The sequence below is a fragment of the Nuphar pumila genome, chromosome 14 (genome assembly GCF_984573655.1).
Source record: "Nuphar pumila chromosome 14, dmNupPumi1.hap1.1, whole genome shotgun sequence".
In the NCBI taxonomy this organism is placed as follows: Eukaryota; Viridiplantae; Streptophyta; class Magnoliopsida; order Nymphaeales; family Nymphaeaceae; genus Nuphar; species Nuphar pumila.
Genome location: NC_143262.1, coordinates 64,267,753 through 64,282,176, shown reverse-complemented (window position 1 = coordinate 64,282,176; position 14,424 = coordinate 64,267,753). Strand labels below are relative to the sequence as shown.

The 14,424-nt window shown below is 37.7% G+C and overlaps 1 protein-coding gene across 1 annotated transcript; it reads left to right on the top strand.

Moving 5' to 3' along the window:
• Nucleotides 1-12,253: 12,253 nt before the first annotated feature.
• LOC149816890 (uncharacterized) lies at nt 12,254-13,858 on the top strand. Its single transcript, XM_089987841.1, has one exon. It carries the CDS (start codon nt 12,535-12,537, stop codon nt 13,453-13,455), a length of 921 nt encoding a protein of 306 aa, XP_089843967.1. The 5' UTR covers nt 12,254-12,534; the 3' UTR covers nt 13,456-13,858.
• The last annotated feature ends 566 nt before the right edge of the window (nt 13,859-14,424 follow it).

The following is a 14,424-nucleotide window of genomic DNA, read 5'->3' as shown; positions in this document are numbered from 1 at the left end:
GCACATTTTTCAATTGTCATTATAAACTCCAAGGAGTTATGTTGGGCAATGTGCCCTCGTTTGAGAGTGAGCTCCACGTACCCTATTGAATGTTAGAATGGGGTGATGTTGCCTTCACCGATGAAGTGCTCCTTTTGACGTGGTTGTGTTAGAGCACGTGAATGGGTGGGCTATGTTTCCCTGCATGGAACACAAGGCCAGATGGGCCTAAGTACCTCAGAATGATGAAAGGTTGCTATAAGTCACTGCCTGGTTGCCCCTTTCACAAATGGTTTGCCTTGAAGAGTGTAGGTTAAAATCCGTTACCTATGCGAGTTTTCTTTGTGTACCCGAAGGAATAAGCAAGAAAAAACATAAACAGAAAACTACCACATACTGACTCTGACTTACCAGCTACACTTGTTTCTTTATGTTAGAAATGTGTAGTTATGTGTGCTTTCCTTCTTAGTACATAACTTGTTATATGTTTCTAGAGATGCCTTACTTTGGTTAAATGTTTCTAACTATTTCATCATGATCACATAGCTTTGCATTGTTACTTTTGCTAGTTATCGTACTTGTCGCACGACACATATATGCTCACATACACACATACATTGGTTACATGTTTTTAACAGTTTCATCGTGTTAGCTATAGTTCTGTTACATACTTTTGATTCATGTCATAATTGCTATCATGTTCATGCTTTCCTGAAAATGGTATATTGTGAATGATTTATCTCACCACCTCCCAAGAGGTCAGACCCCATTTTATGGGGATACGGGTGATTGACAGGTTGTGCGATGGGGCTCGATGTGCTACGATAATTTAATCCCATACTTCTAAACTTGTAGCGATTGTGACAGTTACTTGGGAAAATGTCCCATCTTTTTTAGAGATAATTTATAAAGAAATAAATTATATGTCTTTCTGTCTCATTTTGTAAACCGATGGCAATGTGTTGTTTCTACTTGATTGTTCCTGTAACCCTCTCAGAATTTCCAACTGTCTTCCCTTATGGTTTTTCGCTTGCCCAATGTCTATTTCAATTTTTTTTTTACTCTAAAAATCTAAGGATTTTCTAAGTTGGGATTTTGGAGCATTACATTTGCAGTACATTGCTTGATTACAAACCTGATCAGTTTTTCTGACTCTCAGCAAGTGCAAATTTGATCAGATTTGCAATACATTGTTTGAGTGCAAACCTGATTAGTTTCGTCGACTCCCATTGAGTGCAAATCTGATAAGATTTGTAGTGCATTGCTTAAGTGCAAAATTGATCAGTTTTGCAGACTCTCAATGAGTGCAAATCTGATCAAATTTGCAGTGCATTGCTTGAGTGCAAACCTATTCAATTTTGTTGACTCCTAGTGAGTGTAAATCTAATCAAATTTGCAGTGCTTTGCTTGCATGCAAACCTGATCAAATGCACATTGTTTTGACATTTGTAAATTTGGCAGACTTGCCAAGTCTCTTGTATACACAAATTTGGTATAAATCTATTGAGAAAATGATTGTTTGAATTATGAATTCAATCTTCCCTGTGGTTGGCTCGATTAGTAATTCCTGCACAATTGAATTCATGCAGGAATATGATCACGTTTGAAATTTATGTATGCATTTTTTGAAATGATACATAAACATGATTTGGATTTGTTTGACTTGTTATTGCTCATGTCATACACATTGAAAATTTTAAAATTCATTTTGATGTATGCATGAATATGATCATGTGCATGTTTGAGAGCTTATGCATGAATTGAATCATGTTAATGTATGTTGCAAGCATCTATTCGCATGTGTATGCAAATTAATTTATATGTATATTCTTGTTGTATGTAATCAAATATGCATTGTGAATGTGTTTTGAACAAGTATGTACATGTTCACCAAGAATTTTACATAAGATGCATATATCTCTTGAAATGCTTATGTGGTATGTTGAGAACCACTATAGGCCATGAGCATATGTTGATCCAAGAATTTATTTTTATGCATCGCAAAATTTGTTTATTAAATTATTGGCTTTTAAAAATTAATTACACTAGTAAAATGTGATGGGCTAGAGAATGAGTTGGGTTTTGCATGTTGATCTGCAAAATGGTTCTTGTGTTAACAACTTGTAATTATTTAAAAATATAAAAGAGGCCAAACAATGTAATTAATTCTTTCTAAATGTCCTTTTCACAGTATGAGAATCTTAGATGACTGTTTTGAGAAAACCGTGAGGATACTAAAACTCTGCGTGTGATTGTGTCCCTGAACCCGATGTGGTGGTTCACTTCCCAGCCACAGTTTTAGGGAGATATTAGCCACCTTGTTTGGGGTGTTGTTGTTGACACAACTGTTGTTATTGATATACAAAGAAAGTGGCATTAGTAGATACAGATTTCTCTGATGTCCCGATATTAGATATCGATTTCTAATGTTTTGATGGATGGTACTGATTCTTTATATTAGTCAAAGAATAAGTGTGAAACCCAATAATAAAATATAAATTGTATGTTAAGCTACAACTAAGAACGTAACTTAGACTTCAAGAATTGTTGTGGTTGTTTTGAGTATCCACGAGTAAACTAAAATTATGTGCATTTAATAGGGACATGCATACAAAAGAAACTCTAACAATAACTCAATAAGTTATTTATACATCTACATTGAATCATGCATCTTTACTCTTCTGCATTAATTCATGCATTCATACTTATTCTGTCTTGTATGAAAATTGCTATTGCATGGTACTGGTTTTAAATGCTTAAGTGATAAATTGATTATGAAATTATTGTTATTATATTAATCTAAATTTATGCATGAATTTGGTTTATGCTCTTTCTTTTCTGCTTGGATGTTTAGAGGAATTCATACAAAGAACTCTGGTTCTTACCCTGTATTTAAAAATATTTTTCAGGACCGGAAACTCAGTGATGGGGTGACTGCTACATGGAGCCTATGAGTTTGCTTGACATGATTTTGATGTTCTTGACAGAGTGGCTCTATGTTACAGACTATTTATTTCTGTTTTTATGATAATCTTTATATTAGTTAATCAAATTGATTATTCCTTCATTAATTCAATGCACTATCTCTTGTGGTTTGGTAGTTATTAAATCTGAGACCCCGGATCCTTAAGTTTGGTTTCCATAATTGTTTAGAAAAAAACAAAATCATTTTTTATGAGGATATGTTGGGATCGTTACATCTACATTATGGTTCACATAGGGTGAGGGTCCAAGTTTCCATAGGAGTTCTTCTTCAAACTCGAACTAGGTAGGCGCCTGTTATGGCCCGAATTTTAGAAGATGGTGTGTATTTGAGCTTTAGGATCTACATGCCTTTCCTTGTAGGCTGTGAGGGTCATTCAGGCCTAGGTGGGACCTATAAGGGTGACGCGACAACTGAGGTGTCCTCTTCACATGTGGAAAAGTCAATGGATGCATGTCCATACCAGAAGAAAAAAAAGTATGGCACTTATCCATGCCATAGGTAAGGAGAGTAAGTCAGCGGAGACCACATGGTAGGATGTTGGTTTTACTTTTATGAAATATATTTGAAAGATGTATTTTTGCAAAAATGGTTTGTGAAAGCCGAACACCAAATAATAAGAATTAGCTCACACTAGGGTGAGATTCAGTTCGAACTCAGGGAAATGATTTTGAGAAACTTTGTATTCCAAGCAAATGGATGTTTTATTGCCTAAAAAAAAGTATAAATTAACTAAGAAAGTAAAAATAAAATGTTTAAAGACTTATTACAACAAAAGTGCTGAAAGAAAATTAATTACAAACTTTGAATGTGGCCTTGAGGCCCTAATTAACTACGAAAAAAGAAAAACAAAAGAACTGGAGATTCACTTTTGCTCTTTCATGGGAGGTCCAAATCCACTTCAATACATTGCACCCCTATGTAGCAACCACCTAGAAAAAGTGAACACACAAACACGAAATTCAAAGTATTACGCTAAAAGGGGTTAGCAAACTAAACTACAAATTTGTCCTAGGCAATTTCAGAAAATATGTCAAAACCAGTTTTAGGAAAATCGCAGAACAGTATAGCAAATGAATTCAGTTCCTAATGAAAATTTGTAGGAATAATCATAACACGTGTAGAAACCGTATCCAATTTACAAAATTGAAAAGTTCTATGTAAAACTTATGAAACAGTTAAATGAATAAGAAATTACAGAAACAGGAAATTGCTTAAAATTTTTTTGATAGCTTCTCGTATTTGACTGAGTCAGTATATCAAATTGAATCAGAATTGAATGAAATTTTTTAGATTGAAACTATATTCATCTAAAAATCCAATCCACTTTACAGATTCAAATTCAGAATCCGAAAGCTTCAGATATCCTAAAAAAAATGCTGCAAAAATATAAAATGAAACAAAATAGTACTAATAGAGTTTTCTGGATAGGTGGCCAAAAAATTCTATGACAGTCCATGAAACAGAATCAGATCATGATGAAATTCTCCGGAATGAAAATAGATTCATTCAAGAATTTGATCTAATTTACGGAATTCAATTTGGAATCTGAAAACTCAACTTATACTAAAAATAAAATCAGACAAAAAATTGAAATGAAACCGAAATTTAGAATTATCGATTTTCACACTTTGATTCAATTAATTGAATAAAAGAATTAATGAATCAAAATTTCAGCAAGGGAAACTAATTTTTAATCTAACTAATTACAAAATATAATAAAAAAAAAGAAATGAAATGCAAAAATTAAATCTATGCTTTTGGAATGAAACAATCATTGGCTATAATTGGATTTGCTTCAATTGAGCATGGATCGACAATCTCTTTTTATGATTTTTGCTAAAACTGAAATGAAAACTCAGATCAAACACAAATCAACTAATTTGATCTGATCTAATGAAGAAAAGAACAAAAAGAATGCTAAAAATACAAAAATTAACTAGATCTAAATAAGATCGATCAGTGGCTTGGAATTGAATTTGCACCAATTCCAAAAATGCCAATTAGATCTTCTTCTTTTTGGCTTTTTGATTTAGTAAATCAAATAAAAGAAGAACAAATACAAAGCATGAACTAAAAATTACAGAATTCTAATTGCAACAAAACAAAGAAACAAAATTCGAAAATGAAAAATCAAAAGAAGAACACACAATTGCATGATTTGGAGGTAGAGAAGAGATCGAACTCACCGGATTTTCAATCCAGCAACTCCATTGGCCTTGGTTGAGAGAAAGAGTGATCAGCACTTCTTAGAATATGCAGCACAATCTCCAGAATAGATCTTCATGCTTAGATCCATGGTGAGAATAGAAGAGGAAGAAGAAGAGATTTTAGAGGGTTTGCATGGGAGAAGAAGAAGGGATTAGGAGGAAGAAGGCTATGTGCATGAAAATGGGGTGAAGACCCCTTTCACACCACCCTCTAATAACCATTTATAACCACTAATTAGGTTTAGTTAAAATATACAAATTTAATTCAAAACTATTGCTTATTTCAAAATACTACCTAACTAAAATAAAGAATTGTAAAATGAAGGTGGCGCCAATTCCAAAAGGGGTTTCTTGAAAATTTTAAGTTGGATTTGGATTTGGATTTGGATATTTGTTGATAATGTTTAAATTGAATCCATGATCCAATTAACATGATTTAGACCAGATTGAGATCCAATTTGCCTCGAGATTCGATCCAAAACCATAAAACGATGATAATTTTCTTATTTTAACTCAAAATTTCATAAGATTCAAATTGTAGCTCCTTGATTCCTTAAACATCATAAACATAGGCTGTAAAACAATAAAAGACACATGAATGCATGATTTTTTTATTAATCATGAATGCATTATCAAGCATTATCAGACATTAATTAAGAAGTTCAGGGTGGGACATCTACTCCTCTCTAGAAGATTTTTTCATCTCCTAGAAAGGTGATTAGGGAGAGTCTAATCAGGTATTCTCAAATTGGTTTTAATTATGACTTTTAATTAGAGTAAAAGTTATGAGAGATGTAGGACTCTAGAATCATCTCTAGTCTAGTTCTTATTTTATAGTATGACTTTTTTGGCTTATGTGAATAAGTAGGGACTCTATCTCAGGCTTTTCATCCATAAATAGAGGTTTGGGGTTCTCCTTTTAGGCAATGAAATAATATTGAAGTTTTCTCAAAACCTCTCTTTCTCTCCCTCTCTCTAGACATCTCTCTCGTACCTTGTTCCTCTCTCTCCTCTCTCATATTTCTCCCTCTTCTCTCTGTGATTCATGTGAGGTCATGCCTCCTTAGGTTGTTCCTTCATCCATTTCAAGGGCCCAAGCCCTTCTTGTACCCTTGTCTTGCAACAAAATAACTCCTTACCTACGAAAGCTAACATTGAAGCCTTGTTAGCTATAGTTATGCTGACCAATCATCCTCCTAGATTTTTTTCAAGTATTTATACACTCTTTGGACCCATATCATAGCTTAAGACCAACTCCTAAAGCCACCTAAGTCATCTAGACTAAGATTGCACTCGAAGAAGCAACACAGTCTCGTTATGTAGGCTATTTTGTCTTTTCAAATCTTCTGCACATGCCCTAACCATATCTAAATGTGTAGACCCTTTAGGACCTCTCTAGACCTGCTACACAATCCCTAAAATTGTTCTTAGCCTTAGCTAAGACCCTACTCACATCGGGGACCTAAAATACCAAAACTACACCTTGTTGATTTGGCATTGATGTGTTCTACTGGGCTTAGGTTTAGTTTTTTGGATTTAGATATGCTTCAGTTATGTTTGGTCAAGTCAAAGGTCAAGGTTGTTAACAGATTCGGGTATGGTTCAAACAAGGTTCAAAGAAAAATCAAGTTCTCCCAAAATACAATACGATAAATGCTATAAAAATAGGAGAAGACTTAAGGCATGCCAGAAAATTTTGGGCTAAAATCTTAGGTTTAGGGGATTCGGGGCTGCAAATATAAAATTATGGGGAGTCTTCTGTTTATTTGGGAACTGAATTCTGTTTAGTTTTTGACAGACTCTAAAAGAGAATTATTTCTCTCAAAATAAAAAATCAAAAAAAAAAGAAAAGGGTTATACTAGGGACAGACTAGAGAAGATCTAGTTAAAATTTAGAGGTCTAGGTTGGCCTAGATTGGAAATTAAAATTTGACTAAGTCATGACACGGATTTGAAACAAGTTTGTTTCTAGATTGAGTTTTTGGTAAAACAAGTTCTAGTGTTGCATTTAATTCTCCTTAATGAAAAAGAATTATGATCCAATTTTTGGAGGGTAGGTTAAAAACACATAGGTATATCTGGAGTTAATTTTACAGGTCTAGACTCGCTACAAGTTATGATATACATTATTTTTAAGTTAAGTAATTTTCTAAAAATCACAACAAAAATGTTGTTTCTAGAAAGGGAAGGTTGGAGATAGTTGGATTACACCGGCACTTCGAGCGTGATGACACGTAGACTTAGTTGGACCTTGGGCAGTACCAAAAGATCCAATCAAAGCTTCACATGACCTATCAAAGGTCAAGTAACCAAAGAGAAAAAAAGAGTAGAGGACAATATTTAGAGATAGAGAGACATAAGTAGAGAAATAGAGGGAGAAAGACAAAGACTAGAATTAGAGAAAGATGAAGACATGAGATAAAGAGATAACTTTAATTTGTTATTCATGCTCAACAAGGAAAATAAAAGACTTTTATATAAGCATAAGAGGCTCTCACAAGTCCTTGGACTCCAAGTTGACTAGGTTATTTCTGAAATGATAAAGTTCAGAAAAAGACCAACCTCTTGTCTCTTCTTTTTTTATTCTTAGCACCCTTATGATCCACCATTTCAAGCCCTTCTAGTCTGGCCAAAAGTAAAGGGACACCTCTTGGGTGGGCTCCACTAGACCCACTGTCCTTGCCAATTGGGAGTTTGGATTAGGGTCTACTTGATCCATAATACATACCTAAAATAATATTCATATTTGTATCTAAGTTACAATTGTTTTTTCTTTATATTTTTCTCCTGTAAAACAACTATGGTCTTGTGTTTGACTTTTATTGGTGACCTAAGTTTGATTTTTAAAAAAACATAGAATATTCTTTCTTATAATTTTTGAACAATTATGACATTAGTTTGACTTTTTTAAAGGACCAAGTTAGACTTTTATGAGTGACTTAAAATTATATTGCTACAATGGTGGTGTTTGTGGCTGAAAGAGTCTAACCAAGCTCTATTATTACAAAACATGACACGTGCACAGCGTACACATGCATGTCATACACTCGTAAGATTAAGCTAATTACTAAAGGACATCGATCGTTTATCTTAATAAAAAATGTGATTCTAATGGGCTTTGACCTTATTAAAATAAAGACAATTCAAGTTTTTAGCTTCTATTTTCAAAGCACGAATTAGATTCGTAGTTGGTGGTTGGGAGGTTGCACCTTCATGGACACAAAGAAAGTACTTTAACAATTATTAATTGGTTGCACCTTCATTAATTGGTTGCAGCAGGTTAAAGACATATACATTTAAAACGCTTTTGCTTGATCTTTTTCTCCAACACAACCTCGAACTCGGTGGAGTTGGACACAGTTGAAGGTTATCGAGTCCCTAGTTAACCCCTGTGGCCCGATGATGGATCAAACTGATTGGGGGGCAAACGCTGGACTCGATCAATTGACTATTTGATAATGGAAAACGGAGAAAGTGATTTTGAACTTGGGCCTAGACATGAGAAGCCAAAACTGGTAAGATGGAGGTGGGGATGCTCTCTGTCTATGGTTGGGACCTCAGGCATGCCTCCAAAAGCAATTTCACTATCAAATAGGAAAGAGCCCAACTGTGGGTCTCATCAATTTATTTACCCCCACCACTGTTGGTCCTTCGAAAGAAAGTTGTAACCGTTAAATAAAAGACATTTATGAATAATTTAGGGGCAAAAGGGAAACAGAGGGGGACCACGTAGGGTCCATTAATGTTAAGTAGCCGTCAAACCAGACTTGTGATCATTCCCTTTATTTAATATAACAGTGAGAAAATTCGGATTCTCGATCACACTGCCACGCATTCTCAAGATTTAGCCATTCAACTTTTAACAAAAGGACAGAGGAATCATTCCTTCCTCATCTCACATTGTAGGTTTTCACCCACATACTCTGCAGGAGAGCCATTTTTCCTTTCTTTTTTTAACAAGTTGAAGACTGATGACTCATTCCTGCAGTGTTCCCTCCCTTTTTAGTTTATATAAGTGAAATGGAACTTGTAGCCTTGTTGGGTTGGGGTTGGTGGGTCTCTACAGGTGAAGCAGGTTATATGTCCCCCCCCCCTCGAACAGGGCAGTTAGCTACATCTCATGTTCGGGGGTCCCAAAGAACACCACGTATGTAAGCATGTGCATCTCGTATCTCCATGTTTGTCAGCATTAATTAGTGTTGGAGTTTGATGTGATTGCAAAGACTTAAGTACCCTCTCCTCCATTGGTGCAAAAAAAAATGACGATTCTTGAAAAAAGAGTGGTTGTAAAGACTTAAGTGCCCCGAAGATGATTATTTAAGACCTAGTCTCTGCACTGCAGGATTATCTGAGAAAGAAATCTTCTCTAGAGGAGGCCATGAACATCAACCCTCTCACTCCCTCTCTCCCTTCTATTTCTGTTTCTATGCACATCCAACAGAAGATCTTATATTGCTCCATCAAGCATCGGCTGACCTACACATTGACTGTTGTGGAGCCTGATTCAGAGTTTTTACCCTTACAGGAGGAGGGTTTGGGGGCTCATCCCAGCGTGGGTAGCATCATTCAACTAAATGAGTTGTAGATCCTGATTCAGAGTTTTTACCCTTACAGGAGAGGGGTCTGGGGGCTCCTCCCAACGTGGGTAGCATCATTCAACTTGAAGAGTTGTGGTGTCTGATTCAAAGTTTTTACCCTTACAGAAAAAGGGGGGTCTGAGGGTTCCTCCCAGCGTGGGTAGCATCATTCAACTTGAAGAGTTTTTACCCTTACAGAAGGGGGGTCTGAGGGCTCCTCCCAGTGTGGGTATCATCATTCAACTTGATGAGTTGTGGAGTCTGATTCAGAGTTTTTACCCTTATAGGAGGAGGGTTTGGGGGCTCCTCCCAACGTGGATAACATCGTTCAACTTGATTCGTTGTGGAGCCTGATTCAGAGTTTTTGCTTTTACAGGAGAAGGTTTTGGGGGCTCCTCCTAGTGTGGGTAGCATCGTTCAACTTGATTCGTTATGGAACCTGATTTAGAGTTTTTGCCCTTACAGGAGGGGGGTCCGGGGGCTCCCCCCCGATACGGGTCCCGGGTGTCGTGGTCAAAAAATGCACAGGGTGTCGTGGTGAGAAAGACATATGTTTGTTCCAAGCAAGGTTGGAAGAAATCAATGAAAAATCCAACAGGGAGCATGCCAGAATTAAGATGTGGATGTCAAGCGAGAATGGTGTTGTGCAACTCAAATAACACAAAATAATAAGGGTCTGGTTTTTTGTTAAAATGGGGAATAAAATTACAATAAAAATTACTTAAAATTTACAAGAATAAACTAGACTCAATAACGAAGACACCATTTTTTACGGATTTGGAATATGACCTCTGGTTAAGGAGATATGACCCTGACAAGTTGGTCCTAATTCGGGTAGCGATTTACAGCGATTTGCTTACTGAATAATACTATAAATCGCTATAGCGATTTGCGGAAGATACTACAAATCGCTATAGTGAGATTCAAAAATACTATAAATCGTTATAGCGATTTGCGGAAGACACTACAAATCGCTATAGTGAGATTCAAAAATACTATAAATCGCTATAGCGATTTGCTTACTGAATAACACTATAAATCGCTATAGCGATTTGCGGAAGACATTACAAATCGCTATGGTGAGATTCAAAAACACTATAAATCGCTATAGCGATTTGCGGAAGACACTATAAATCGCTATAGTGAGATTCAAAAACACTATAAATCACTATAGCGATTTGCGGAATACACTACAAATCGCTGTTGAAAAGCCGGATAACACTATAAATCATTGTGGAGCTCGTTGAAGACCCGAAAATACTACAAATCGCTGTAGAAAGGCTCGATAACACTACAAATCGCTGTTGAAAAGCCGGATAACACTGTAAATCGTTTTGGGGCTCGTTGGAGACCCAAAAATACTACAAATCGTTGTTGAAAAGTCGGATAACACTACAAATCGTTGTGGGGCTCGTTAAAGACCCGAAAATACTACAAATCGCTGTAGGAAAGCCTGATAACACTATAAATCGCTGTTGAAAAGTCGGATAACACTATAAATTGTTGTGGGCTCGTTGGAGACCTGAAAATACTACAAATCGTTGTAGAAAAACCCGATAACAGTACAAATCGGGATCCACGCCGGGGGGGAGCCCCCAGACCCCCCTCCTGTAAGGGCAAAAACTCTAAATCAGGCTCCACAACGAATCAAGTTGAACGATGCTACCCACGCTGGGAGGAGCCCCCAAACCCTTCTCCTGTAAGAGCAAAAACTCTGAATCAGACTCCACAACTCTTCAAGTTGAACGATGCTACAATCAGTGTGCAGGTCAGTCGGTGTTTGATGAAGCAATATAGGATTGTCTGTTGGATGTGCACAGAAGTAGAGACAGAAGGGAGAGAGAGTGAGAGGGTTGATGTTCATGGCCTTCTCTAGGGAGAACTTTTTGCCTCTCTTGATTTCTTCTCTAGAGAGAGAGAGGGTTTTACAGTGTTTTACAGAGAAAAAAGAAGACTTTGAAGAGTCAACATCATCCTCGACTTTTTGGATGGATGACATGTTTGTCCTTTTTTTGAACGGAGAAAGAAGAAGAAGACTTTGAAGAGTCAATATCAGCCTCGACTTTCTAGATAGAAGACATGTTTGTCCTTTTTTTGAACGAAGAAAGAAGAAGAAGACTTTGAAGAGTCAACATCATCCTCGACTTTCTGGATGGAGGACATGTTTATCCTTTTTTTGAACTGTTTGTTTTTTCTTTTTTGAATGAAGGACATTTTTGTCATTTTCTCAAACCATCACTTTACGAGAAGAATAGCAAGAAAGGGTACTTAAGTCTTTGCAACAACACCAGAGTCTGATGCAAAGTTATGTCAACATTCACCGGAATACGAGCCCCATGTGCTTGTATAGGTGGTGCTCATTCAAAGCCCCGAACACATACGTGAAATTCAGTGAATCATCGGGGCGAACATACACCACCCTCTCTACAGGGTAGTTTTTAATCGTAGGCCCCACCCCACTTCCCTCAACCTCATCCCTGTCTTTAGGTCTGGTATCTTTCTTTCTGCCTCAGAAATATGAAAAATTGTCAATGACCCAAATCCCACAGCGTCCACCTTCCTTCCCTAATTCTTATCAGATCCCAACGTCTACCAGGAAATAGAAAGAGGCAATAATGCTTCCCCTTCTCATATTTCATACGGAATAGGAAAATATGTCAAAGTGAATCTCCCATCTCTCTCAGATTCTCCCATTGATTTTCTATGTGGGGTGCCTCTGAAACCTTGCAGGGATACCCGACAACAAGCATACCCACAACCCCATCTCTTCTTGCCCGCATAAAAGATGCGAGATTTTGTTGCCTGCTTCGGCGAGAATGCGGTCCAAATCTCAGAGGTCTCATGCTCCCCTCACACCTCCTCCCCTTCCATCCAAAACATGGTGACTTACTTCTACGTGACAGAGATATGCGGCCAATCGCGACTGGTAACGGTCAGCTGGTGCAAGAACCTGATGGGTCAAGGCCTCAGCGTCAATCTCGATGACGACCCCTCGTCTCGGCAGTGTGCGTGTAAGATTGACATGAAATCATGGTTCTTCTGGAAGAAGAGAGGGTCGAAGACCTTTGAAACTGGGTCCTTCTCAACCATCGAGGTCCACTGGGACCTCTTCTCGGCTAAGTACGGACCCGGGCCCGAACCCCTCAAGGGCTTCTTCGTCGCGGTCGTCTCGGACCGCCGGCTGCTGCTCCTGCTCGGCGACATGCCGGAGGAAGCACGCATCCGGACCAATTCGGTGGGTCCGCTTCCCGAATCCGTGTTGGTATCCCGCAAGGAGCATGTGTCCGGCAAGAGCCTGTACGCGACCAAGGCTCAGTTCACGGGGTGCGGCCGCACCCACGACATCGTCATCGAGTGCAGGGATCAGAACGACGAGCTCCGGGAGCCGAGGCTGTCCGTTCGGATCGATAAGAAGATGGTGGTTCATGTCAAGAGGTTGTTGTGGAAATTCAGGGGCAACCAGACCATAGTCGTTGATGGCTTACATGTTGACATGCTGTGGGACGTGCACGACTGGTTCTTCAATCCTTCATCTGGCCACGCAGTCTTCATGTTCAGGACGAGAGACAACCATCACGCCAAATCGTGGATCTCCACATCTTCCCCTTCATCTTCCAGTTCCACTGCTTGCATTCTTAACAAATTGAGCCAAGAAGAACCGGAGGCAGTCTTCTCTCTCTTCATCTATGCGTGGAAGAACCAGTGAGAAAAAGAAGTGCGAGTAAGTTTCTTTCTTTTCTGACAAATTTTTAGGTAGGTAATTGAATTCTTTCTTGTCCTAAATAAGTGCGTTCATGAGTAAAAAACAATAATTTCCACATTGAAATCTGTAAAGAAAAGTTTGAGTTGTGGGTAGCGTTGATATATTTATTTTTTGGTGGATTAAAATCCTAGACATGTACAGAACTCTGGTAGTGATCCGCTTCTTTTGTACTTTGCTGGGTTTTACTATTGTTATTTCTGTATCAGTTCCCTTGTTTCTTAGTTACTGGACAAATACCACATGTATCCTTTGGAATCTGGAGGACCTCTCTCGATTAGTGGGTTGTTTCGTGTTCTTCCGCTGCTGCCACCGATCTTGTCCTTAATCCCTTGGTAGAAGGATATTACTGTAACTTTCGTTCATAGGACAAAGATTTCTTTGTGCAGTGTGATGAGACTTTTCCCGTCAATCTTGAGGAGAAATAATAATAATAATAATAATAATAGTAAAGGGTTCAAAACAAATCGTCTTTATGGTGCACAATGACGAACTTGTGGAAGTTTTGATCAGTTTAGGTGTGTTTGAAAGGAAAAAGTCTAAAAGCCCAAATGATTTTCTTGTTTGAATGAATCACAGTTAAGACTTCAACCCTCAATTGTGTATATAACAATTCTAAATCGTTTTTAGGTAATTAACACATGTTGCGACACGTCTCCTAAAGGTCAAAGCAGAAAATTGGTAAGCCCGTAAATATTACTTGTTTTTTTTGTTGTGTGTATAATGTGACAACCTTCCTTCTAGTTGGGGGAGGAGGAGTGGAGCCTGCAATTTGTGATCAGGACCAGATTTCAAGTGGTTGTATTCATGTGACCGACCCACAGCTGTTGAATGTATTTGTCGATGGATCCATTTCCTTTTAGGGCTTTCAGCAAATGCAGGATGCACATTTTCTGGCACCATCCACTAGCAGAG

What these genes read in the sequence shown, in the direction of transcription:
- LOC149816890 (XM_089987841.1), top strand. Translation starts at nt 12,535, where the DNA reads ATGCGAGATTTTGTTGCCTGCTTCGGCGAGAATGCGGTCCAAATCTCA.